This window comes from Schistocerca piceifrons, chromosome 4 (genome assembly GCF_021461385.2).
Source record: "Schistocerca piceifrons isolate TAMUIC-IGC-003096 chromosome 4, iqSchPice1.1, whole genome shotgun sequence".
NCBI classification, from domain to species: domain Eukaryota; kingdom Metazoa; phylum Arthropoda; class Insecta; order Orthoptera; family Acrididae; genus Schistocerca; species Schistocerca piceifrons.
In genome coordinates this window covers 558,067,321-558,092,253 of record NC_060141.1, presented here as the reverse complement: position 1 = coordinate 558,092,253, position 24,933 = coordinate 558,067,321, and the positions used below count along the sequence as shown (strand labels likewise).

The following is a 24,933-nucleotide window of genomic DNA, read 5'->3' as shown; positions in this document are numbered from 1 at the left end:
GGAACAAAGAGGTTATCTTCTAATTTGAAAGTTGCTTGTGTAGTATGAAGATACGACTTGAATTTTTCTTCTCTACACTGAACGACATTCGCTGTGAAATTATTCAACGTTAAATTAATTCAAATTGATTGTTCAATAAGACAATGAACTTCGCAGTTTCTCTCAGTTTCGCAGGTGCGCTCAGTGTACTATCTTCAGCAAAGAAATTGCGAGGTGAAAGCAATGTGAAGCTTTAAAAACATGAAATGGAAAAATATCAGGGGACATGTGATAAAATGAATTTTCTTTCTTGTCACACAATTTCATAAGTGTCAAGAATTTCACCCCAAAACTAATTTCACACGATTTTTCCTTGCCATTGGCATTATCGATGACGTGTATTTTAACTGTGAGAAAGGGCTAAGGTTAAGGGATGCGTGTCTTAACGCGTAATTAAGTTTGTCAGTGAGTATCATTTGCGGCAGATAAACAGTAAAATAGTGTACCGCGTATGATGCTCCGGAACATTATTTCACAGCATTCTGTGTTGTTTTTTGCGTTAACTGTGCTATGGCCAGGATGTTTACCAAGTGTTGACTTCTTCGGTGAGCAACAAATTTGAATGTTTACGAATTGGGTTATTCAGACTGCAGTAGGAAATATTTAGTTGTGTTACACCATTATTTGCAAATAGGTGTTCTGGTTGTCTGATGGCATTGGAATTATTTTCCAGTTGAAAGTACGGGTCCTCTCCTCGAAAATCTCGATAATTTTGACTTTGACATTTTCTTTGAAGTTATTGAACCAGAGGAATTGGCTTATACATACAAAATACGCCCAGCGAAAGATTTTGGCATCCCACTGGTAAGCAGTAAATTTTGTCGCCGGCGTAAAAGCCAAATATCTTCAGACAGAAGCAAAGTAGAATGAGAATGCACCTTTTCTTTCATGATTTCATTTTGTATATTTACATTTGGTTCCTTTCTGTTATATCTTAGGAAATGTTTTGATAACTTTCTCCAAGGAACGCATCAAATTTCGGATCATAATCCTTTTTTTTATTAAAAAATTGTTATTGACATTTAATCCATAACCTGTCCTAATCCTATTCGATTATTGACAATCGCGCACTGAAATTAGAATTTTTATGTTTAAAATTAGTTGTATTAAATTTTTAAGTTCAAGTCATCAGAACAATCATCTTTAAATGTACCGTATAGAATCTCAACAGCCATTAACACGTGTTAAAACATAAATCATGTGAAACCCATGCAGAAACTTACAGAATATCATCTGCGAACTTGTTAAATTACAGTCAAATTCAAACAGTATAATTCTTTTTTGATATGAATTCAGTGAGTGCTGAAAGAACTTGCAAGTAGTTCTCAATGACAAATGGCAATGTTTCTTGGGGACAGGGTGGCAGTGAACTCAACTGTCAAAAAATTGTTTCCCTCAGCTTTATAGTTGCTGTGAACATTTTCCTTATGTTTGTAAGACTATAGTCTTCAGGCTATTATAACAATTAGAGTATTGTATAATGCCTATTTCTTCAGGAACATTGTGGAAACTCAGCTGCAGGCTTGGCACATATGTCTTTACCTTCATCACTTATGCTCAACTATTGTATTCAAGGCAAGAGTCATGATTTTGATACCATTTGAACTACACAAAGACTAGGTAGAATATTTTAATTGTAGGATAATGTACACAAGTGATTTATAGTACATGTTTAATGACTGTTAGCCATCTATTTTCTAATGATCAATCTTTTGAATACTTTTGTCCCATAAATAAAATGTATGTCATTACACCTTTCAAATAGTAATTCATATTAGCAGCACACTTTGCTGCAGAGTGAAAATTTCATTGTGGAAACATCCCTCAGGCTGTGGCTACCTATGTCTCCGCAATATCCTTTCTTCTAGGACTGCTGGTCTTGCTACTTTTGTAGTAGAATTTCTGGGAAGTTTGGAAGGTAGGAGATGATGTACTGGTGGAAGTAAATCTGTAAGGATGGGTCATGACTTGTACTGGGGTAACTCAGTTGGTAGAGTGCTTGCCTATGAAAGGCAAAGATCCTGAGTTCAAGTCTCGGCCTGTCACACAGTTTAGTCTGCCAGGAAGTTTCGATACAAATACGGCTTGAGAGAGGATGTCGGAAATTACTACCCAATCTACTTTTCTCCTGTTTTTTCAAAAGTGTTCCAAAAAGTTGTTGCTAAACAGGTTGGCATACAAAATTTCATACAAAAGTTAAATGTAATTGCAAAAAGATCGGTGTGGTTCGCATAAAAACAAAACAATTACGTAAGTGGTTAATAGCTTTGTGGAAAACAATGGCTGCACTTAAAAAAATTAAAAAAGTGGCAGGAGTTTTCTGTGGACTTATAAAAGGCATTTGATGGGGTGAACCAGTCTCCACTACACTGTAAACTAGAAACTATGGAAAGTGTTTTAGAGCAGATCAGCTGATGTTTGTCAAACAGAAAGCAATGGATTGATGTAGTCTCAAATAATGGATATCATTTCTCACAAAAGTATTTCATCAGGTGCCCCACAAGGTTCAATTCTGGACCCAGTTGTTTTCCTCTTCTGTGTAAATAACTTGCTTGCAAATTCTCTTGCAATACTATTCATAGATGGTACCATGGTGTTGATCGAAGTAGAACATATGGAGCAATCACCACCAAACTTCATAAATACTTTAAATAATTTAGACACGGTTTCATTTAAATGACTTAGAATTAAACTTTGAAGAAATCCAAATTGTGCTGTTTAGGACTAAATAATCACAAACAAATAAGCTTCAAATTATTCATAAAATCAGGAGCTGCAGGAAACAGATCACAACAAATTCCTTGGATACGTCTAGATATAAATCTGTCCTGAGGCACTTACAAACTATTTGCTAAATAAACTAAGTAGTTTAGTGTGTGCAATCCCTCTGTTGTTTGTATTGAACAAACATGAGAACGAGAAAGATTGTGTACCATTTATGTTTTAAATCAGTTTTAAGATACAGATTTATTTTGGGGGAAAATGCAAGTAACATGTCAAAACTACTAATTATATAGAAAAAACAATTAGAAATGTGTGGGCTTTAAGATTTTCCAAGCGTAGGGAGATTTAGAATATTTCTCAGCTGTGTGGCATCATTCAGAAGGTGTGATATTCTGACAAGCCAACTTTTGGCATATTCAGTCTTCCCTGGTGACTGACAGACTTCTGCTGGGTACTACTTCTATATCCGTCATGCTGCCTGTGGCCTCTAGCTGGCTGCTGTGGGTGCAGACCTGGTGCAATGCTAGGGGAAACACCACCAGGACTCAATCTGCTGCCCCCATTTCCCGTACCGCTGGATGCAGGTCTCTGCTGGTTTGGCAACAGTACATCATTGTCTTCTTCAGTTGCCTTGACAGGAGCGGATTTCCACAAAGATTGCCACTGTGCTTTGACCATGCTCAAGGCTGGGACCCAGGCCATGTTTAATTGAAAACTGCTGTCTTTGTTTATAAGTTCCTCGTGCAGCCAGATCTCTGCAGCCTCTTTCAGAGTGCAGTCCAGATGGTGTTAGACTGTTGCAACAACTTGGTGCTGTAGTAATCCTTACCATGTCCCTGGGTGATGGAGTGCTCTGCCACAGCAGACTTTGTTAACTGTTTGTTGTCTGTGTCACTTTTATACTCACTGTATCTCCGATGCTGGGTGGAATGTGCACTTGACATTATATTTTTGTAGTATTCTTCGGATTTTTGCTGATTTGTTCCTGACATATGGGATAATCACTATTGCAACAGGTTTCTCATCATCCACAGCAGGCTGTGGCCTTGGCTTCTTGGGTCTTATGGCATCTTGTACCTGGAAGTTACACCATAAGCATAATGTCAAGTGTGTGTTCTGCTCACCAGCCAATACAAAAGCCTTGTTGGGATCAGCCAAGGATGACCTAGGACCCCGGAGACAGAAACTACACCACATTTCTTAAAAATGCAGTAAATGAATGTAGTCCAGACTATCCGAATGGTACAGGGGAGATGGACTGCTCATAAATGCTACCCAGGCAGTCCACAAAGTCCACTGTGGCAGGGCACTGTATCTCCAAAGGACATGTGATTAATTACTATGGCAGCAAGTTGTTGCTACAGTCTTATCACCTTCTGGGGCTGCATTGGTAAAAAAGTCTGCAGGGATTCAGCTACATGAGAAACTTATAAATAAAGACAACCAATTTCTAGGCAAGACAAGACATGTGTCTTAACCTTAAACATGGTCAAGCAAAGTAGGAGTCCACTTGGAAATCCACTCCTGTGATGGCAACTAAAGAAGATGAGGATGAGGACATATTGTTGCCACGCCAACAGAAACCTGCATCTGATGGTGGTAGATTTAAAGGTGGCACCCAACAGAAGTGAGTCAGCCATCATGAACCTCTGAAGATGACAAGATGTCAGCTTTTTGAAATATTGTGCCTTTGATTTTGGCTGACACAGCTCCCTCAATTCACTCCATTATATTATTTTGGTACAACTGTTTTACCTATCTTCTTGCCCCCCCCCCCCCCCCCTCTCTCTCTCTCTCTCTCTCTCTCTCTCTCTCTCTCTCTCTCTCTTATATTTGATGGTATGTAGTGTGTTTCTAGAATGAAAAGAATTTCAGTAATCAAGTAATCATCATATAGATGAGGAGTGAAGTTGTCATAACTTATAATGCTGACATTTATATTAAGAATATGAATGGCGATGATTTTTTTTTTTTGGCAGACTGTCTTGTAAACATATTACACACTTCCATTAACATTTTTAATGGTTTTCAGTAATTGTAGAAGTGCTTTGTGACAGTATAAGGTCAGGGATTGTTTCCTTACCCCGTACATGTTCATTTCAGTCTCCAGACAGATTCCCTTGATGCTTCTTCTCGATACGTCATTTCAGATGCAAATCTTCGTTCCATCTTGTGCTATTATTAATCTGAGAGGTAGACAGGAGCGTCCGATCCAACGTGTCGGCTATGACCTGTGACGTAAGGGTGTTGTGGTGTGACGGCGCGGAGTTTGGTTTGTGCGAGTGGCATGTTTCTAGATGTCGTCGTGTTGCGGTTTGTTGTGCCCTATGGTGGTATGTTCAGGGTTTTCGTTTGTGTGGTGTAATGGGCTCAGTTTGCTCTTGCTCATTATCCAGAATTGTTCGAGTGTCGGCTTTGTTTGTAGTGGAATTCGTTTCAGTGAGTTAATGATTTTGTGGTTTTGTGTGAAGGTTAATTTAGTGTTGTTCGCTGTACGTCGTATGGTAATTTTAGTAAAATTAATCGGTTGTTGTTTTTGTTCAGTAATGGATATGACGGGTAAAATTAACAGTGCACATCTGAGGGATATGATGGGGAACACTCCTTTGGAACTGATCAAGTTTTTGCAGCTTTTCGGTTTAATTGCTGAGGTTGTGAAATGCTCTATTTGTGGCGAAGAAATGAAGTTGGCTAAAGTTCCGGCGTCTCGGACTAGGGACGGTTATATGTGGTGCTGTCAAAAAGACGACATTTGGTGTTCCATACGGCGCAGTTCCTGGTTCGAGAAGTCTAGGTTGGGCATGCACGAGATTGTACTGGTGGCTTATCATTTTTGTTATAGATCCCCACACAGTTTTTGTGCGCATGAGACTGGTGTGAGTGAGAGGAGTGTGCTTGATTGGTTTTCTTTTTGCCGTGAAGTGTGTTCTGAGTTCATTAAGCACAAGGATAAGCTGGGTGGGGGGGGGGGGGGGGTTGTGGACGTGGACAATTCGCAGTTTGGGAAAAGGAAGTATGGGAGGGGTAAGTCTGTGGTTGGTCTCTGGGTGTGGGGGGGCTGTTGTTCCGGGAGGTGAGTGTTCTGGATGTGTTTTTAGGGTTGTGGAAGGGAGGTCTAAGGCAGAATCAGTGGGGTTAATTGAGGAGTACATAGAACGGGGGTCCACAGTAGTTTCAGATGCATTTTCTTCATATAGGGGGTTGGGTGAGAGGTTGATTCCATCATTTAGTCCTTAACCATAGTTTAGAGTTCAAAAATTATGAGACTGGGGCTTGCACAAATACAATAGAGGGGGTGTGGGGGGGGGGGCTGTTAAATCAGTTCTTCGGAGGGGGGAGAGGTGCTCTTCCAACCTTCAGTCTCATTTCGATGAGTACTGTTGGCGGAAGAGTGTCCCTGAGGGCTATTGTGTTTTTCGGGTTTTTTTAAGGGCTGTTAGTAAAATGTATAGGTGGAAAGTAGTTGGTTAGGGTGGTTTGGGTAGATGGGTGGGTGGCTGTGGCTCAGGGTGGGGTGGGTGGTTTCTTTCGTGTTAGAGTGTTCATGGCAAGGGGGGGGGGAGGGGGGGGAGTGGGGAGTGTGTTGGTTTGTGTTTTAGTTGTGGAGGATCTATTTTGTTGAAGTTTTTGTTGAGTTGTAGTGTATGATTGAGATTTTTTTATGTTGCATTTGGTTTTTGTTTATAGTTTTTTTTTTTTTATTTTGGGGTGAGGGGGGAGGTTGGGCTTGTCGGAGGAGGGGGGGTGGTTGAGGTGTGGGTGGGTCGGGTCTTTCTTTTGGTTGAGTATTTTTTCGTTGGTTTGTGTGTGTGTGTGTGTGTGTGTGTGTGTGTGTGTGTGTGTGTGTGTGTGTGTGTGTCGCCAACCTAGTTTGCAGCGCTGGAACTTTTTTGTGCTAAGTTTTTATTTTTTGGTTTTTAGTTTGTGTGTTGGGGTCAGGGAAGTGTTTTATTGAAATGTGTGGCTGTGAATGTGAGTATTGGTATCGGGAGATGTATTTGAGCTACATAAGTCAAGGGAAGTGTTTGATCCTAATTTATGGGATCGGGAGCTGCTGTTGAGCTATATAGGTCAAGGGAAGTGTTTGATCTCAGTGTGTGGCTGTGAATGTTGGTATTGGTATCGGGAGATGTTTTTTAGCTACATAGGTCAAGGGAAGTGTTTGATCCTAATTTATGGGATTGGGAGCTGCTGTTGAGCTATATAGGTCGAGGGAAGTGTTCGATCCCAATTTATGGGATTGGGAGCTGCTGTTGAGCTATATAGGTCGAGGGAAGTGTCCGGTTCCAGATGATATTGTGTTTAGTGGTATTTGGGGAGTTTTGTGATGATTTTTTTTTTTTTTTTTGCGTGGTTTTGTATGGGGGTGGGTGTCTAAATTTGTTTATATTTAGTTTGTCCCCACCCAAAAACCCCCCATTTCCCGCACTTGTCCCGTTAGTGTCATTAGGCTTTTTGTGGAACATGTGTGTGTTTGTTTTTCGATGTATTTTCGTCTTCATGATGTGTACATAATGACTTTATATGTGCCACATTGAAATCGTGGTGACATCATGGGTCAAAGCAGACGGGCAGGATCAGACGCTTCTGTATTTCCAATCTAGGAAGTGGAATTACCAGTGCAGCTTAAGAATGAGGTTTGGTACTCAACATTAAGTTTAACTGGCAGTGTGATTTCATGTAGGTTCTGTAGTAATGCAAATGTGTTACAGTGGTCAGAGATGGTTTTATAATAAGCTTCGTGCTATGTATAAACTTTTCCTTTTACATTTATCCTTCAACATTTAGTTGAATACCAATTAGGACATCATTACAAAAAACAGTCTGTGTCATTGTGGTTATATGTGTAAATTGAAAACACAATTGACTAGGCTTGTTTTAACAAATCCCAAAACTCTCATCTTTAAATTTGAAAATCTGTTTCTGAAATACTTGAAATTAATCATCTTCGAGGCAGACCAAATGTGGACTCTTCCACAGTTTGATATGGTCACTTGTTTTGCGGTCGGCCGCTGTGGCCAAGCGGTTCGAGGCATTTCAGTCTGGAACTGCACTGCTGCTTCGGTCACAGGTTCGAATCTTGCCTCAGGCATGGATGTGTGTGACGTCCTTAGGTTAGTTAGGTTTAAGTAGTTCTAAGTCTAGAGGACTGGTGACTTCAGATGTTAAGACCCATAGTGCTTAGGGCCATTTTGAACTTGATTTGCACCTGGAACAATTGAGTAATGTCAGAGACTCTCAGCAAAAATCAAAATGTGTAGAGCATCTGTGCTGTGCCACTATGTAAACATTTTCCCCTCAACTCTGCATTATCTGTTCTTGACATTCCAGCAAGTTAGCTTGAACAATTGCTTGTTTTATGTTTATTTAGACATTTTTTTCTGGTGTGTTGTTAGTTTAATAATAGTTTATTGCTCATCACATTTCATATCCTTTTTGCTGCTGTCAACATATAGTAAATAGAGTTAACAGGTGTAGCGTATGCTCTTCATGTTGCCATCACATCTGATTTATGTGATTATTGTTTCAGAATGAATCCTTTGCTGGCCAGGGGGTGGACCTGGTTCTTGTTTATCCAGCTACTGGTTGCGGCTGGCCGTCAAACGCTGAAGAAATAGAAGGAAATGTGGCTTTGGTGGAAAGAGGGTAGGAAATAAATAGTCAAATGATAATAGAATCTGCATTTTTATAAAATGATTGTATTTATCCATATTAAAAGATTAAAACTTCATCATAAATATATAGTGGTAAATTGTAATGAGTTTTGAAGCCACAGTACTATAAACTAACTAATTCTCCCTGCCCCTCCTTCCCTTAACTTTAGTATTCAGTTTTACTCTTTTTAAAAAAGAATAGAAACTTTATTGGCTTTCAGTATACTTCACAGAGAATTGGCGTTGTAGTGCGTCCAATACATTAAAAATGCAGTAATGATTATTTTGCATAAATATGTATGTACAAAACAAGTAGATACATATGAAAGAATATGTACAATAGTGTCATATATAATTGTGCTTTATCTTAAGTATGCATGCATAAAACAATGCAAATAATCTATCTGTGCTGGTGCAGTACTGTCAAACACATACAGACATAGTACTAATGTAGTTATCATCAAAACCAATCAATTATTGACAAAATTATTTAATTGGATGGATAAAAAAGCTACTCACCAAGCAACGGCAGAACATACACATAAAAAAACGGTTGTAATTGGGAAGCTTTTGGAGCCAGTGGCTCCTTCTTCAAGCAGAAGGGTTGAAAAGGAAGAAAGAGGGGTGAAAGAAAAGGACTGGAGAGATCTAGGAAAAGGGGTAGATTTAGGGAAAGTCACCCAGAACTGCAGGTCAGGGGAGACTTCTTGTATGGAATGAGAAGGAAAGACTGATTGTAGGGGACTGCGTTGGACAAGATAAGAAAACCTGAGAGCTTAAAGGTGGAAGGCAGGGTAATATGCAGACATCATGCATGAGTTAATAAGCTACGTGTGTTGTATGTAACGGGAGGGAGATGGTGAAAAATGGACGGGAAAGACAATGAAAGATGTAGAAAACTAAACCGGAGTGTAGCAAAGAGTAGTTACAGTGAAGGAATGCTGAGGTGGAAGAAATTAACGTAAAGAGAGATGGGTGCAGAAGGAGCATAGGGTCTGACAAGAATATTGCGGAGACTGGGAGGGCAATGGAAAGCTATTCTAGGTGTGGTGAGAAAAATTTCAGACAGAATGGATCTCATTTCTGGGCATGATTTTAGGATGTCATGGCCCTGTCGAATTGGTCGATTAACACATTCCAGACCAGGATGATACTGAGTCACCAATGGTGTGGTCTGGAGCGGTTTTTTGGAGGGATCAGCAGTACCAGGATTGGATGTGATGGTCCAGGAAATCTGCTTTTTAATTAGGCTGGTAATTATGTGCAGTGAAGGCTGAGATAAGAATGGTGGTGTATTATTGTAAAGAGTCTGTATCCGAGCAAATATGTTTTCCTTGGATGCCAATGCTGTATGGGAGGGAATGTTTGACATGGAAAGGATGTCGACTGTCAAAATGTAAGTACTGTTGGTTGTTGGTAGGTTTAATGTGGACAGAAGTGTGTGGCTGGCCTTTGGTGAGTTCAACATCAAGGAATGTGGCATGGGATTTGAAATAGGAGCATGTGGAAATTTAATTGGGAGAAGGTATTCAGAGATTCCAGGAATTTTAGCAGGTCAGCCTCACCATGGGTCCATATGGTAAAGATGTCATCAATGTACCTAAACCAAACCAGAGGCTGAAGATTTACAGATCACAGGAAAGTGCCCTCCAAGTGACCCATGTAGAGGTTGGCATAGGAAGGAGCCATCCTGGTTCTCATGGCCATATCCATGGTCTGTTTATATGTCTGCCCCTCAAAGGTAAAGTAGTTGTTGGTAAGTATAAAGTCGATTAAGGATGTCAGGTTTGGAATCAGGTGGGTGCTGACTGAGGAAATGTTCAGCAGCAGACAGACCATGTATGTGGGGAATGTTGGTATAGATGGAGGGGGCACTAGTGGTGACAGTCAAAGTGTGTGGTGGGAGTGGGGCAGGCACAGATTTTAGATGATCTAGGATATGGTTGGTATCTTTGATGTAGGAGGGGAGTCTTTGTACTATGGGTTGCAGGTGTTGATCAACTAAGGTAGATATAAGTTTGGTGGGTGCTTTGAAGGCAACAACTATAGGATGGCCAGGGTGATAGAGTTTGTGGACCTTCGGAAGAAGGTAAAAGGTGGGGGGGGGGGGGGGGGGTTTGAATGGGGTGAGAAGTTCTATGGATTGAAGTGTTAGTCTTTGTAAGGGGTGTGAGGTTTTAATGTCAAACATTCCCTCCCATACAGCCTTGGCATCAGAAGCAAACATATTTGTTCAGATGCAGACTCTTCACGGCAATACACCACCATTCTCACCTCAACCTTCACTGCACGTAATCACCCCACAAGCGGATTTCCCGAGACATCACACCCAATCCTGGTATTTCTGATCCCTCCAAAAAACAGCTTTGGACCACACCATTGATGACTCAGTATTATCCTGGTCTGGAATGTGTTAATCAGCTAATTTGAAAGGGCCATGACTTCCTAAAATCAAGCCCTGAAATGAGATCCATTCCATCTGGAATTTTTCCCACCACATCTAGAATAGCTTTTTGTCACCCTCCCAATCTCTGCAATATTTTGGTCAGACCCTACACTTCTTCTGCACCGATCTTCCAACCCTATGGCTCCTACCCCTGTGAATCCCTGCTGCAAGACTTGCCCTATGTACCTTCCTACCACCACGTATAATAGTCCTGTAACTGGCAAAACATATTTCTTCCATCTCAGCATGTCTTCACTGTCACTACTCTTTGCTTCACCCCATTTTAGTTTTCTATGTATTTCATTGTCTTTCTCATCTATTTTTCACTGTCTCATACTGTCTCACCATTACATACAATGCATTTAGCTTATTAACTCATGTGTATTGTCCGGATATTACACTGTCTTCCACCTTTAAGCTCTCAGGTTTTCAAATCTTGTCCAATGCAGTCCCCAACAATCGGTCTTTCCTTTTCATCCTGTAGGTAAGTCTCCCCTGACCCGCAGTTGTGAGTGACTTTCCTGAAATCTATCCCATTTCCTAGATCTCTCGAGTCCTTTTCCTTCACACCTCTTCCTTTCTTTTCAACCCTTCTGCCTGAAGGAAGAGCCACTGGATCCAAAAGCTTGCCAATTACAACTGTCTTTTATGTGTGTGTTCTGCCGTCACTTGGTGAGTAGATTTTTTGTGTGTGCAATTAAATAATGTAGTTGTCAGCTACTTATTGTGTATCTCTTGTCTCAATGTTAAAAAAGTCATCTGTTGAGTAGCATGATGTACGTTTGAACCACACTTCTGTGGTATGCTTGTTCAAGGATAGTTGACTCACTGGTAGTTTATAATAGAATTTCAAGGGCGACCAACATTTAATCAATATTTTAAGGGAAAATACCAATATCTGGTTATGATTTTAAAGGAGGATTTAGTAGCAGTAAAGTTCAACTGCACAACTATGTCATATTTTCTTGGAACGAGTGACAGTGAAGATATAAATATAAAAAAAGTGGCATATTTTACTTACTTTTTTTCTGTTATGTCATATAGTATCATATTTCGGGGCAACTCCACAAACCGAGAGAAAGTATTTAGAGTGCAAAAGCATGTAATAAATCTCATTTGTGGTGTAGATTCAAAAATGAGTTATATTATGTTTTCTGGCATGTTCTGCACCTCTGAGTATCTCCTCATTTTAGTGTGTGTGTAACTGATAATGAATCTTATGTAATCTAAACAAAACAGTTTGTTTGTTCATTGCATATAATACACAAATATAATCACAATGAAATTTACCAAATTAGCACATATATGTTGTGTGTGTCATACAAGTATTTAGTTACAGAAGCTGCAGAACTCTGCAGTCATTTATCTTCCTGTGCAGATTTAAAATGCACTTTGCAATCATGATCAGAATTGATTTAATTCATAAACTCAGACTTAATTAGTCTGCTGTTGTTTCTCTGAACAATCCACTTATTGTTCATAAGCAAAAGAACCATTTTGAAGTGTTGTGAAATGTTCTTGTGTTGTGCAAGTCAATTGAGAAATAAATAATGTAATTAACATATTTAAACATGAACATCTCTATAAAATTCTTTCATGAGTCTTTGTTACTTCTGCGCATTATTTATATGATAGCTGCTAATCAGTATGAGGCGAGTGCATCCGTGTGTTGCCAGTGCTGTCCAAGAAACGAGTAAACATTGTTGCTCCCCCAAGGCCTATGACACGGCCTGGCGCCATCACATCTTACTAACCCTTCATCAGTGGGGTCTTCGGGGCCCACTCCCGATTTTTATCCGCCAGTTCCTGATCCATCGGTCATTCAGAGTTCGAGTTGGTACTGCTTTTAGTTCTCCACGGACCCAGGAGACGGGCATCCCACAGGGTTCTGTCTTGAGTGTCCTTCTTGTCCTCATTGCTATCGATGGACTTGTGGCCTCTGTCGGTCCCTTGGTCGCCCCTGCCCTGTATGTGGATGATTTCTGCATTTGGGTTAGTTCCTCCTCGATGCCATCTGCAGAACGGCAGCTCCAGGTGGCTATACGGCGTGCCTCTGCATGGACCCTCTCACACGGGTTTCAATTCTCTCCTTTAAAATCGCGGGTGGTCCACTTCTGTCGCTGTAATACGGTCCACCCTGATCCAGAGCTCTATCTCGCTGCACAAAGATTGCCTGTGGTTCCACAGTTTCATTTCCTAGGTCTTCTTTTCGACAACAAGCTCACTTGGCTGCCCCATATCAGACTCCTGAAGGTAGGATGTTTCCGTAAACTCAATGTCCTTCGCTTCCTTGCCCACTCCTCTTGGGGTGCGGACCGTTCCCTCCACCTCCGTCTTTATCGTGCTCTAGTTCTGTCACGTTTGGACTATGGTTGTCAAGTTTATGGTTCAGCTGCTCCTTCTACGCCTCACGTGCTGGATCCAGTCCACCATTGTGGTATCCGTTTGGCCACCGGTGCCTTCCCTACTAGCCCTGTTGATAGTCTCCTGGTTGAAGCTGGGATTCCCCCCCCCCCCCCCCCTTTCTGTTCGGCGGTCCCAGCTTCTGGTGTCTTATGCCCTTACTATCCGTTCTTCTCCCGCTCATCCTTCCTATTCTATCCTATTCCCAGACCATGGACGTCGCCCGCCTGACTCCCGCCCTCGGGCGGGTTTACCGGTTGGGCTGCGCCTTGCGTCTCTTAACCGTGATTTTCGGCTTCCTTCTTTGTCCTGTCTTCCTCGCTCCCTCCCCTCCACCCCTCCTTGGTTAGTTCCTCGGCCTCGAATTCGGATGGATCTCCGCCGCGGTCCGAAAGATTCCATCCCCCCGGTGGTGTTCCGTTCCTTTTTCCGCCAAATTTTATGGGAGTTTTGGGATGCTGTTGTTTTTTACACTGATGGCTCTAAATCTGCTGATCGTGTTGGGTATGCCTTCACATCCTCTGTTGGAACGGAAAGTCATATGCTGCCACCTACACGTGGGGTGTTTACAGTGGAATTGATGGCAATTTCCCAGGCCCTTACCTTTATTAAACAGTCCCAACACAACCGCGTTTTGTTATGTACGGACTCGATGAGTGGCCTTCTTGCTATTGACCGGTGTTTTTCGCGCCATCCCTTGGTCTCTGCCATCCATGACCATCTCGCTGATCTTCACCGTGCTGCTTGTTCCATTGACTTCCTATGGGTCCCGGGCCATGTGGGTATCCCGGGTAATGAGCTCGCTGATCGTTTGGCTGGGGGAGCAGTTACTTACCCCCCGTTTTCTGTAACCCCTCCTGCAGCGGATTTACGGCTTCACATCAAATCCCACTTTGCACAGTCATGGGCCAATTCTTGGGAGGCTACTCCACTGTCTAATAAACTTCGTGCCATTAAGGTGAATCCAGGCCCATGGCGTTCTTCCTTTCGCCTCTCCCGCAAGGACTCGACCACACTGTGTCGTCTCCGCATTGGCCATACCAGGCTGACCCATGGTTTCCTTTTGCGTGATGAGCCACCCCCGCTATGTGGTTGTGGAGCCTTCCAGTCAGTGGCCCACATTTTGGTTGAATGCCCCCTTCTTTTGGCTCTGCGTGCTAAGTACAGACTCCCCCACACTTTACCTTTGATGTTGGCTGACGATTCCCGGATGGTCTCTCTGGTTCTAGGTTTCCTCCGGGAGAGTGGTTTTTATTCTCAGTTTTAAAGTTTTTAATCTCCCTCTGGTGTTGGGGCAGGGCGGTGAGTGTTTGGGTGTCTCCCACTGTAGGCAGTGTTCAGAGATTCCCGATTCACCTCCCTGACCGGAATCCTCTTTTCTTTCTCTTTTACTCTGTTTTTACCCCTTCTTTTTAAGGCTTGGTTAGTTTTTCTATTCCCATACGTACTTTCTGCATTACAGCAGTTGTACCTTTAAGTCACAGGTGGTCTTGCCTATGCTGCTTCAGCATAGTGTTGGGTTCGTTCTCTTGCCAACTTCCCTCATTTGTTTTTACTAATGACAACGTGACTGCCCTTTTACGTTTCCCCTTTTTCCGTTTTATTTTTCTGACTATACTGAGATGTCCCGTTAGCAGAATGGAGTCTATTTGAAACAAGGGACTGATGACCTTGCTGTTTGGTCCCTTTAACCTCAAACAACCAACCAACCAACCATTGTTGCTCCCTCTGCACACAGAGGCTATGTCAATCTTTATCTGCTCCTTGCATTCCCTTTAGCTAAACTGTCTGCTTTCTGTAGAAGCACACACTGAAAAAGACTATATGTCAACAGTAATATCGACTATTATATATGAAACTTTTCAAGATTTGTCGTACAGGGAACTTGAACTATTGATAGTACTTTGTGGGATTAATATTTGCAACAAAATGTATGGGACAACCAGGCAGCCACTAGGGAGCTGAAAGGATTTAAAAATATTGCCGTAATAAGGAGAACCTGTGAAACACAGAAGAGTTGGCCACATTAAAAAGCTCATCAAAGGCTTTCTCCCAAGCACTAGCAAAATTTTCATTTTCTTTTTGTGTGTGCCTCTCGATGGCTCTATACTTCTACTACTCAGCGAGTGGTCTCCTTTACTCTTAAATTATTTTGATTGTGCCAGAATTGTCTTTACAATCTTTATACTATGTAAGTTTTTTTTATAAACAAGCAATTCCAGTAATTTAACATGGTTAAGTGTCTCCAGGTTGAAGTAAATTTCTTCTATTTTTATTTTATTTGTAGATAAAAGGTTGGTCCTGCACCACTCATGACTGAAATAAAAATTACTCCCTCTATATATATATTCTGTCATCATGTTGCATTTAAAACACCAAGTTTACTTTAATTCTCTTATAACTTATTCAAATAGCAAAAAACATAGTCATAACTTGTGACCTCTTTCAAGGTTGCAGCTCAGTTCCCGGTGGTAGGAGGAAATTTATTTGGAAGAAGTCTTGAGAAAACTAAAATTTGACTGAACATATAAAATAAGCTTTAAAATGAAAATTTGTCACAGTAGATTTGGGAGAGGGTTTAAAGTAAAATAGTTGCTTAAAAAAATGTGAAGATCCACAAGAAAATTGAAAAAGAGCTATCAGTTACGTAGGAAGGTAAGAGAAAGGTGAGATGGACAAAAAATAAGAAACTATCTGAAGCAGTTTAATTAAAAATAAATATTTGTAGAACTGTTAAGAGAAAACTTCAATAAAACAGAAAAAAATGACAGAGAGACAGAATCGGGCCAGTGTTTTGCCCCCTGAAGCTAAGTACTGGTCTGCCAGCCTCTCTCCGTATAATTTAATGGCTACCTCAAGTGAATTTTCGTTTTGATACAATGAAAAAAAATGACATGGAGTCATATAGCCTTATAGTTAAACTTACTGTAATACGGACAGCCTCAAGATTTGAGTGTGATTTATATTTGTGTCTCAGATTTCATGAATTTGAGTCAACACACTTTCCTTGGCCAGAAAAGTTCTGCAGGATAACTTGCAAGATTGCCACTCTCCATTCCTTCTTTGTGAGCAGTGATTGGTCCTCATTTATCTTGCATGTATTTTAGACTATAGTTGTGGGTGAAGAAAACAGCAATCAGTTTTTTGGTTGCAGGGAGGCAGAAGAGAGTGATTAGCCTAACCATATCAGACACAAGGGACTAATGGAGACATTAGCTATACTGCAACTGCAAGACACTGCACAAAACTTCATAATGTGAAAATAGATGTAGCAAATGAAAATAAATAAATAAATAAATAAACATTCTTTGACACCTTTTGTGGACATCATTTACGTACTGCTGTTTGTCAGCTGACATTCTTAATATAATGTATTATCTTTTAACAGAAATGTGTAAGTATTGTTATACAAAGGGCGGGTCAAAAGTCCTTGGACACCTTCATACGTTGGGAGATTGAAGGGAAAATTGGAATGTGATGATGGGAACAGGTTTGATGTGGGGCCGCAACTTTTGGAGTGAATGTCATTCATGACCACCATATTGAAATCCACCATTTTGGATTCAAGTCTTTTTTATAATGTGAAGGGGGGTGTATGACACATCAAATAACACTCGCTTGAGCTCTGGAATTGAGTGGTGTAATTTGTTTTTGTCTGTCTTGTACAGTTTAGAGGTTATTAATGTTCAAAGTTGGGAAGTTACCTGCATACCGACTGCTACAACACATGTTCTACGTGTTGTACATCCCATGCAATGCACAATTGTAGTCACCGCAACCACTCTGACTGCGCACTGAGGAGAGTGTCTCCTGCAATTTAGTCACAGGCGTGGTCTATGTGTTCCTCTAGGTGTCTCAAATCACGGATGCTCTCAGCATACACTATCTGCTTAAGATGTCCCCATAGAATAAAAATCGAGGGGCGTTAAGTCAGAGGATCTGGGCGGCCGCTCCAGGGAACCACGGCGGCTAATCCACTTCCCTGGCAGTTGTTCCTCCAACCATTCATGGACACCAATGCCATAGTGTGGAGGAGCTCCATTGTGCTGAAAATGAGATGGAAAAATGCCATCAGCGTTCAGGGTGGAAGGGAACACAAGGTCGTGCAGCAGCATCAGATATCCCACTTCTTGGTGTGCAATATCCGGACAACGGAGGTTTGGCGTATTCCACATGCTAGGACCGCACGATCGATACTTCGTTTAAGACTTTTCACAAATGATGCCACAATCGCAGTTGCAGTTTCCTCATTGGTGGCAGTCCTTGGTCGCCCACTACGTGCCCTATCGTGAACAGAACCCGTCTCCCGGAATTTGGTGATCACGTGAGCCACCGTGCTGTGCGATACCGGTTCTCTTTCTGGGTACCATCTGTTGTAGTCAGCTGTTATTGTTCGGTATCTGCGTTCCCCTGATATAAGGATAATTTCGATCTTCTGTTCACATGACAGACCCATTTTAGATCACCTGGAACAAAGAGAGACATGAGTCGTGATCAAGGTAACTTTGAATATTAATAACTTCTAAATTGTACAAGATAGACAAAAACAAATTACACCACTCAATTCCAGAGCTCAAGCGAGTATTATTTGATGTGTCATACACCCCCCCCCCTTCCTAATAAAAAAAATGACTTGAACAAAAATGGCAGATTTCAAGATGGCGGCCATGAATGACATTCACTCCAAAAGTTGCGGCCCCACGTCAAACCTATGTTCCCATCATCACATTTCAATTTTCTCTTTAATCTTCCAACTTATGAAGGTGTCCAAGGACTTTTGACTCGCCCTGTATTTCCGTAATTGCATTTGTACGGGACCATTGTCATCATTTTTTGAGTCATTAGAAATTATACCAGTTTTGAGATTTAATCAAATTCTACTTAGCAAATGGCAACAAAGTGACATGGTGAAAATTTGGGCTGGACAAGAAGCGTGTCTGGATGGCCAAGGAGGTTAAGGCAACCGTTCTAGGGAAGTAGAGTCCTGGTCTGACACAAATTTTCAACCTTTACGGTTGATTTATTTCAGTATCTATAGGCAGCTGAAGTTCAGATTTCTCATAATATAGTAAGGAAATAAGCTCCAATTGATAACTAAATAGTAGGTAATTTTCTGTCCAAAGCAAGATTTGAAAGTATCTGCAGATAAAGTTTGTTTTATTTTCTTCAGGGAATGCTCTTTTTTGAGCAAAACTATAAAAGCAGAAGAGGCTGGTGCAACAGCAGTGATTATTGCTGATTATGATGAAGAGAATGATGGTGTTTTTATAGAAATGATTGATGACAAGACACATAGGGAAGCTCATATACCAGCTGCTTTCTTATTAGGAAAAAATGGGTGAGTAAACAAATAAAATTTTACTTTGGTTGTGGAAAAAGTGGGAACACAGGAAGCCTTTAATTTTGTTATTAAGGAGGAATAATGTTTTGTTTAATTTACAAAATGATTTTTCTCAGAATCAATGTGCTTAGGCCAAATAATATAAAAGATAGTTTTGTTACATATTTTATGATGTCCAGTACTTTGTGTGTGAAAGAATGTGGGAGGAAATGTAAATTCATTTGCCATTTCAAAAACTTAGTTTAAAGTTGAGTCATGAGTTGGCCAGGGGAGACTTCATGGAGTTCTAACAGTGGGTAAAGTGGTTATGTGAATTTGCTCTTTATCACAGTGAAAGAAGCAAAATTAAGGAAGAAGTTAAAATACTGATGTCCATATACCTGCTGACAGAGTTTTTCATCTGTGGATAATAATGGAATTAACAGAATAACACATTTATGGTGTATTCAAGATGTCCTATTACACTTCTGGCACAGAATAGTGGTATCATTTCTAAAACTAGTCTCAAATATCCAACAGTCATCCTGCCTCAGAATTTGGTTTCTGTGAATTGTCGTGTTTAACTCAAACATGTGTTTGTAACTGATTAACATTGGTGTAATCTAACAATGGGAATTCCATCTTGGAATATAACAGTGTAAGGAAAATAAAGATTGCTACTTACCATTAAAATGACGTGTGAAGTTCGAGACAGGCGCAATTGAGACACTTACACTTTAGCTTTCGGCCGTAGCCTTCATCAGAAAAAGAAAAACATGAATGTTAATTCACACAACCAATGCACACATGACTGCCATCTCCAGCAGCTCGGACCTGAGTATAACTATTACACGGAATGGAAGCAGCAGTCTTGATGAGGCGTGGAAGGGAAAGGAATAGTGTGTCTGGGTGGGAGAGGAGAAGAGCAGTGTTATTTGGTGGAGCATGTAGGGACTAGACTGTCAACAGATATTCCATCAGGAGGCTGTGGGGTAAGGAGATGGGGGGGGGGGGGGGGGGGCAGCATCTGAATATGACTCCAGTGAATATGTATGACCCTGGCTCACCAGTAATAGTGTGTATTAGAAAATCTTAATGAAGAAACCCATAACTTTTGATGAGGAAAACAAAAGATGATTAGGAATATTATCACTTGTCCCTATCATAAGGTTGCACACGAAAACAAATGTTCTATTTGGGTTACGACAATCTGTTGGAGTGAAAACTGGACGTGTATTTCTAATCAGGTGGCTAATGCTTTCAAACATGGTCCTGAATCATTCCTGGAGAATGATGGAATGGCCCATCAAGTAAAACCATGAGTGATCTCTTTTTTGAATTTGTCAGGATGATGTGCTATAATGGTCTGTCGAATGAAAGTGCCTCTGAGTAGATCACTAGATACTAAACCAATGGTGCAGTGATATATCTTGGAGCTTTCCAAAGCTATCACTCTTTTGTATTATATCTGTGTGATGATAAACAAAAGAGTTGCAACTGTTTATGTGTAATATATTTACAAATATATGCACAATCAAACAGAGTACAATTTTTTCTGTCTTTATAATTTTATTAAAGTTTGCTGTATGACCATCAAAAATTTACTACTTGTTTGTTTTGTTTTCTAGGCATGTGATACGAAGGACACTTGAACGTCTGAACAGAAATTATGCTGTGATTAATATACCTGTTAATTTAACATTTATTCCATTACATGAAACAAATCAGCCTCCTTGGATAAGATGGTAGCTAAATAAATACTCAACAGCTGACCGAACTAGTCATCAAACTTCAGTCGAGTAAAGTCAAGAAGACATTGTTGATATTAACTCCAATAAAATTATTTGTACATTGTTGTCTTTAATAAATATCTGACATTGGTTGCAAACATGATTTCCGTTTTAAGACTTACACTTAAGTGGACTTACTGTCTATGTCTAATGCTCAAACATTTTTTTGGAGAGAAACGTATTAGCTGTAGTGGCAAAACCATAGTAGTTATAGGTTAATGAAACAGGAGTCTAACATGTAACCCTTTTATTATTGGCACACAGTAACGTGATACATTTGACAGTGTTCATTAATGTGCAAAGAAGTGCTGATTGTTTTTATATTTTTCAGGCATGTGGCACATAGATTAACAAATTCAGTGAAAAAGTTCTTTATATATGTCTTGATTAGCTGTGTGTAGTTAGTGGTCCCACTCTTACAAAGAAATAGAATCTTTCAGTTTTTTCTCTATGTTACTGTCCAAAAACAATAATAGACTCAACAAGATTTACAATGAAACTCATGAATTTGAGAAAAGAAGTAGAAAAATACTCATTATAGATTAGACTTAATTGTTTGCTGGAATATGACATATTAAGGAGTGATTAAACTTGGTGGATGAGGTAGCCAGAATGTCATATGAAAATCAGTGAGTGTGAAGTTGTATCAGGATAAAGAAAATGGTTTGTGTAACTGTTTATGAAGTACCATGCTGTCATAACTTGTAAATTGTTCAACTATTTCAGCTGCTGCTGATTGCTTTATTTAGAATCATTAAACCAAGATAATCTTGGATCATTACCATTTTTTATCTTTTGAAAGGGTTGATGAACTATAAAATAAAATCGGAACAAACCAGAACACACAGTAAAACATCTTCAGTCACAGGATTTTTCTCTCTGAAGAAATTATTAATTTGGCATTTATTATGCATGTATAATTTACTTTGTTTTAATTCGTATGCTACAAAGTGAGGGCATTTTGCAATTAAATTAAACCATTTAAATGAATGCAAATTCTGAGTCATCCAAAAAGTTCACATTTTATGCCACCAACATACCGTATTATGCAATACCTATTGCACATGGTGTCTAGCCATTGTACTTATGTTCATGGTTTTCCATTGCGTATGCATGACTTTATCTGGTACAACAGAAAGAAAGGGAAAAAAAGGGGGGAGGGAGGAAGAAACTTAAAAGTTTGTTGACATCGAGCAGTAAATTTTGCCACACTGTGACAGTTGAAAGACTACTATCAACAGTCATTGAAGCTCGGCCACATTGCATTTCAGGTCACTAGGATGATTCTGATGCAAAGAAATAGCACATCCTCCATGCTTTGCAACAGTACTTAATGTATTCCACAGCGAGATATCAGATTTATGTTTGTTTAATGCATAATTTGGGTGACTGCACAGTTTATCAAGTTATTCACTAATATAAAGCAGATTCTCAACAAGTGCTGGTTGTTGTTGATTAGCCACATTTATGGCTTTGGAACGAACATCACCCTGGAAAACAGTAATTCTAAATTAATTTTTAAGATTCTCTGAACTCCTATTTCACCTGCCTTCATTTCATTTCAATAACATCTCACCAATAAGAGAGAGATCAGTTTCCTCATGATATCATTGTCTCACTCTTTCCTCACTCTCTGAACTTCAGTCAAGCCACCTCCTTACAAAGGCTTCCTCGTGCATGGATGTACACATGAAGTTGTAATCAATCTGCAAATGATTATGCACATTAGAATGACTCAATTAGTCAGATATTGAAATGATAATAAAAGAGCCACAAAGTTTCAATTAGTGGCTCCTTTTCTCCCCTAACGATATATCTGTGACTTTTTTCTCACTTTCCATTCATACTGGCGAAAGAATCTATATATATGTCGTTGTGTAATGATTGGGTTTCAGCACAGATTTATAGCCTTTGCTGTAATTATCCTCACATTTAAGAAATTTCTTTATTGTATTGGTACTGCTTTGTAGTGTTTTCATGTGCTGTGCAATTACAAGCTTATTAATTATTTGTTTGGTGATCACCCAGCTGTACAGTTTCCTTCCATAATCTTAATTTTTTTGAGTAACAGCATTTACATTTTATGAGCTTATAAATTTATAACTTGTTTATTGCATTGGCTGTGCAATGTATTTCCTGGCAAAGCAGCCTGATTACCTGGCCAGGATGGCAGCATAGTCATGTTTACGTTCTAGAAACAGGGAGAGGAGGCTGTAGCGGTGTGTTGTTACAAATGGAACACTGGCACAAGCTGCATGTCTGTACACAATGCCCTGCTTAGCCCAGTTTAAACGTTGGCCTGTACTCCTGTTTGACAATACTCCTCAGACACTACCAGTTTATGCTATCATGTATTCACATTGTATGGCTGAAAAGTAATCCCTCCGAATGTTTTGCGTGAAAACTATTAAAAGCCTTTCAAATAAAACAAATATTAACAGTCTACATCTTTATTCTTCATGTCTACATTCTCAACAAAATCACCCTGGCAACAAACACATTTCTCCCAGTGAGAGACGAGTTTGTTGATACTGTCACTGTAGAATGCTTGACTTTGTTGATGGAGCCACAACCTCAACTCTGTTTATACTACATCATCACTATCAAAGTTTTGTTGGAACGGATGAAAATTGGAGGGGACCAAGTTGGGAGTGTATGGAAGACGATTGATGGCATTGAACTCAAGGCATTTGATTGTTGCAGATGTTGTAGTGTTCATGTCTGGTCTGGCACTGTTATGCTGAAGGAAAGGGTGCTCCGTGTTCCGTGTGTGTGTGTGTGTGTGTGTGTGTGTGTGTGTGTGTGTGTGTGTGTTTTCTTCGAATTTGAAGCTCAATTACAGCACACTGTTTTTCATCCACCAACACAGTTATGTTACATGCCATGTTACACACTACAATTTGGAGCGCTCAAGCAGCTGAGGGCTGTCAATATGTAGGCATGAAGAATAAAGATGTAGATTATTAATAATGTTTGTTTTTATTTTACAAGTGTTAGGAGTTTAAACAAAAAAATCTAAGTTATTACTTTTCAGTGTGCCTTCGTAATTCGTATGATTCCAAGTTTCATCTAATTCTGATGACTCGTACTTTTGCAAAAATCTAATGCAGTTTGTATTTTTGGAAACTGTCATGTCATTCATAATTATAATAACTCGTTTATTTTAGCACTTTTAAAAACAAATTTCACAGATAGAACAATTTTTCTCACAAGGGGATACTGGAAGCTGAGGACGAGGATTGGAGAATGGACTGAATAGTGGTGTGGTTTAAGGTAGCAACTATCTCAAACCAAAGCTGTTCATACTGGTGCACTTTCAGACATGGGGAGATCATTCTCCAAAATCAAATTAGATCAGTTTTTATGTGAATCATTAAAACGGACATTATGCTAGCAGTGGTGAGACAGTTGAGCGGGCAGGGCATCAGACTGACATGCTTGCTGAATACGGTTCGATTCTTCATTTTTACTGGTGAAAAATGTGTTGGTGTGTATGGCCAAAAGTAACATATGAAAAACCAAACAATGGAAAATCTGGGATGAAATGTAACAATACCAGAGAAGGAAAGCTGCTACTCAACATATAGCAGAGATGCTGAGTCACAATAGGCACAACAAAAAGATTCACACAATTATAGCTTTTGGCCATAAAGACCTTTGTCAGCAGTAGACACACATACACACGTGCACACACACATTCACACAAACGCAACTCTCTCTCTCTCTCTCTCTCTCTCTCTCTCTCTCTCTCTCTCTCTGTGTGTGTGTGTGTGTGTGTGTGTGTGTGTGTGTGTGTGAGCTATTATCGTATGAATCTTTTTGTTGTGCCTATCGCGACTCAGCATCTCCGCTATATGTTGAGTAGCAACTTTCCTTCTCTGATATGAAAAACCAGTATTAACGAAATTTAATGATGTAAGTTTCCTGTTAAGTTTATTGAAAATGAAATGCTACTGTGGTGACTATCATTCTAAATATTATAAATTGTAACATCTATACACATTATAAATTAAAGTACCCCACTGTCTTTTCTGTCTATATGTGATGGCTAATCTCAGGCACTATTTTAGGGGTTTTGACATGGTTTTCACTAACAGATTGATTGATTTATGAGGAATGTTTGTGTATATCACTACATTTACAAACAATTTGTCCAACAATAGATACAGAGTGCTAACTGCATAACATGAGATGGGTCACTAATAATGAACAAGTGATATGTACCTTCTGCATTTAAAACCAGTTTTATTTTATCTCTTTCTCATCTAATTTGTAACCAATGTGATGAAGGTGATTAACAAAAGTGATAACAGAACAAAAATAATTAAAATCACTCCACTCCATGACTACCGCAGTGATATTGGTTCAGCAACAGTAATAGATCTTTAGAACAGGAAGAAATGGTATTGATTGCACAAGATAGGTTTATCCTTTGGTCACATGCAACACATTTTGCCTGTTCTTTCCATCATGAGACAGTGTCCTGACTTTGTCGATGGACATACTTCAACTCTGAGTAAACTATTATTTGTATCTGTAGTTGTTGGTGGTAATATT

At 39.8% G+C, this 24,933-nt stretch overlaps 1 protein-coding gene across 1 annotated transcript; it reads left to right on the top strand.

Moving 5' to 3' along the window:
• The first annotated feature begins 181 nt into the window (after positions 1-181).
• LOC124796457 (PRADC1-like protein) lies at positions 182-20,479 on the top strand. Its single transcript, XM_047260679.1, has 5 exons — positions 182-584; positions 713-843; positions 8,294-8,409; positions 18,437-18,604; positions 20,215-20,479. The coding sequence occupies exons 1-5, from the start codon at positions 491-493 to the stop codon at positions 20,333-20,335; spliced, it is 630 nt and encodes a 209-aa protein (XP_047116635.1). The 5' UTR covers positions 182-490; the 3' UTR covers positions 20,336-20,479.
• Positions 20,480-24,933: the final 4,454 nt, after the last annotated feature.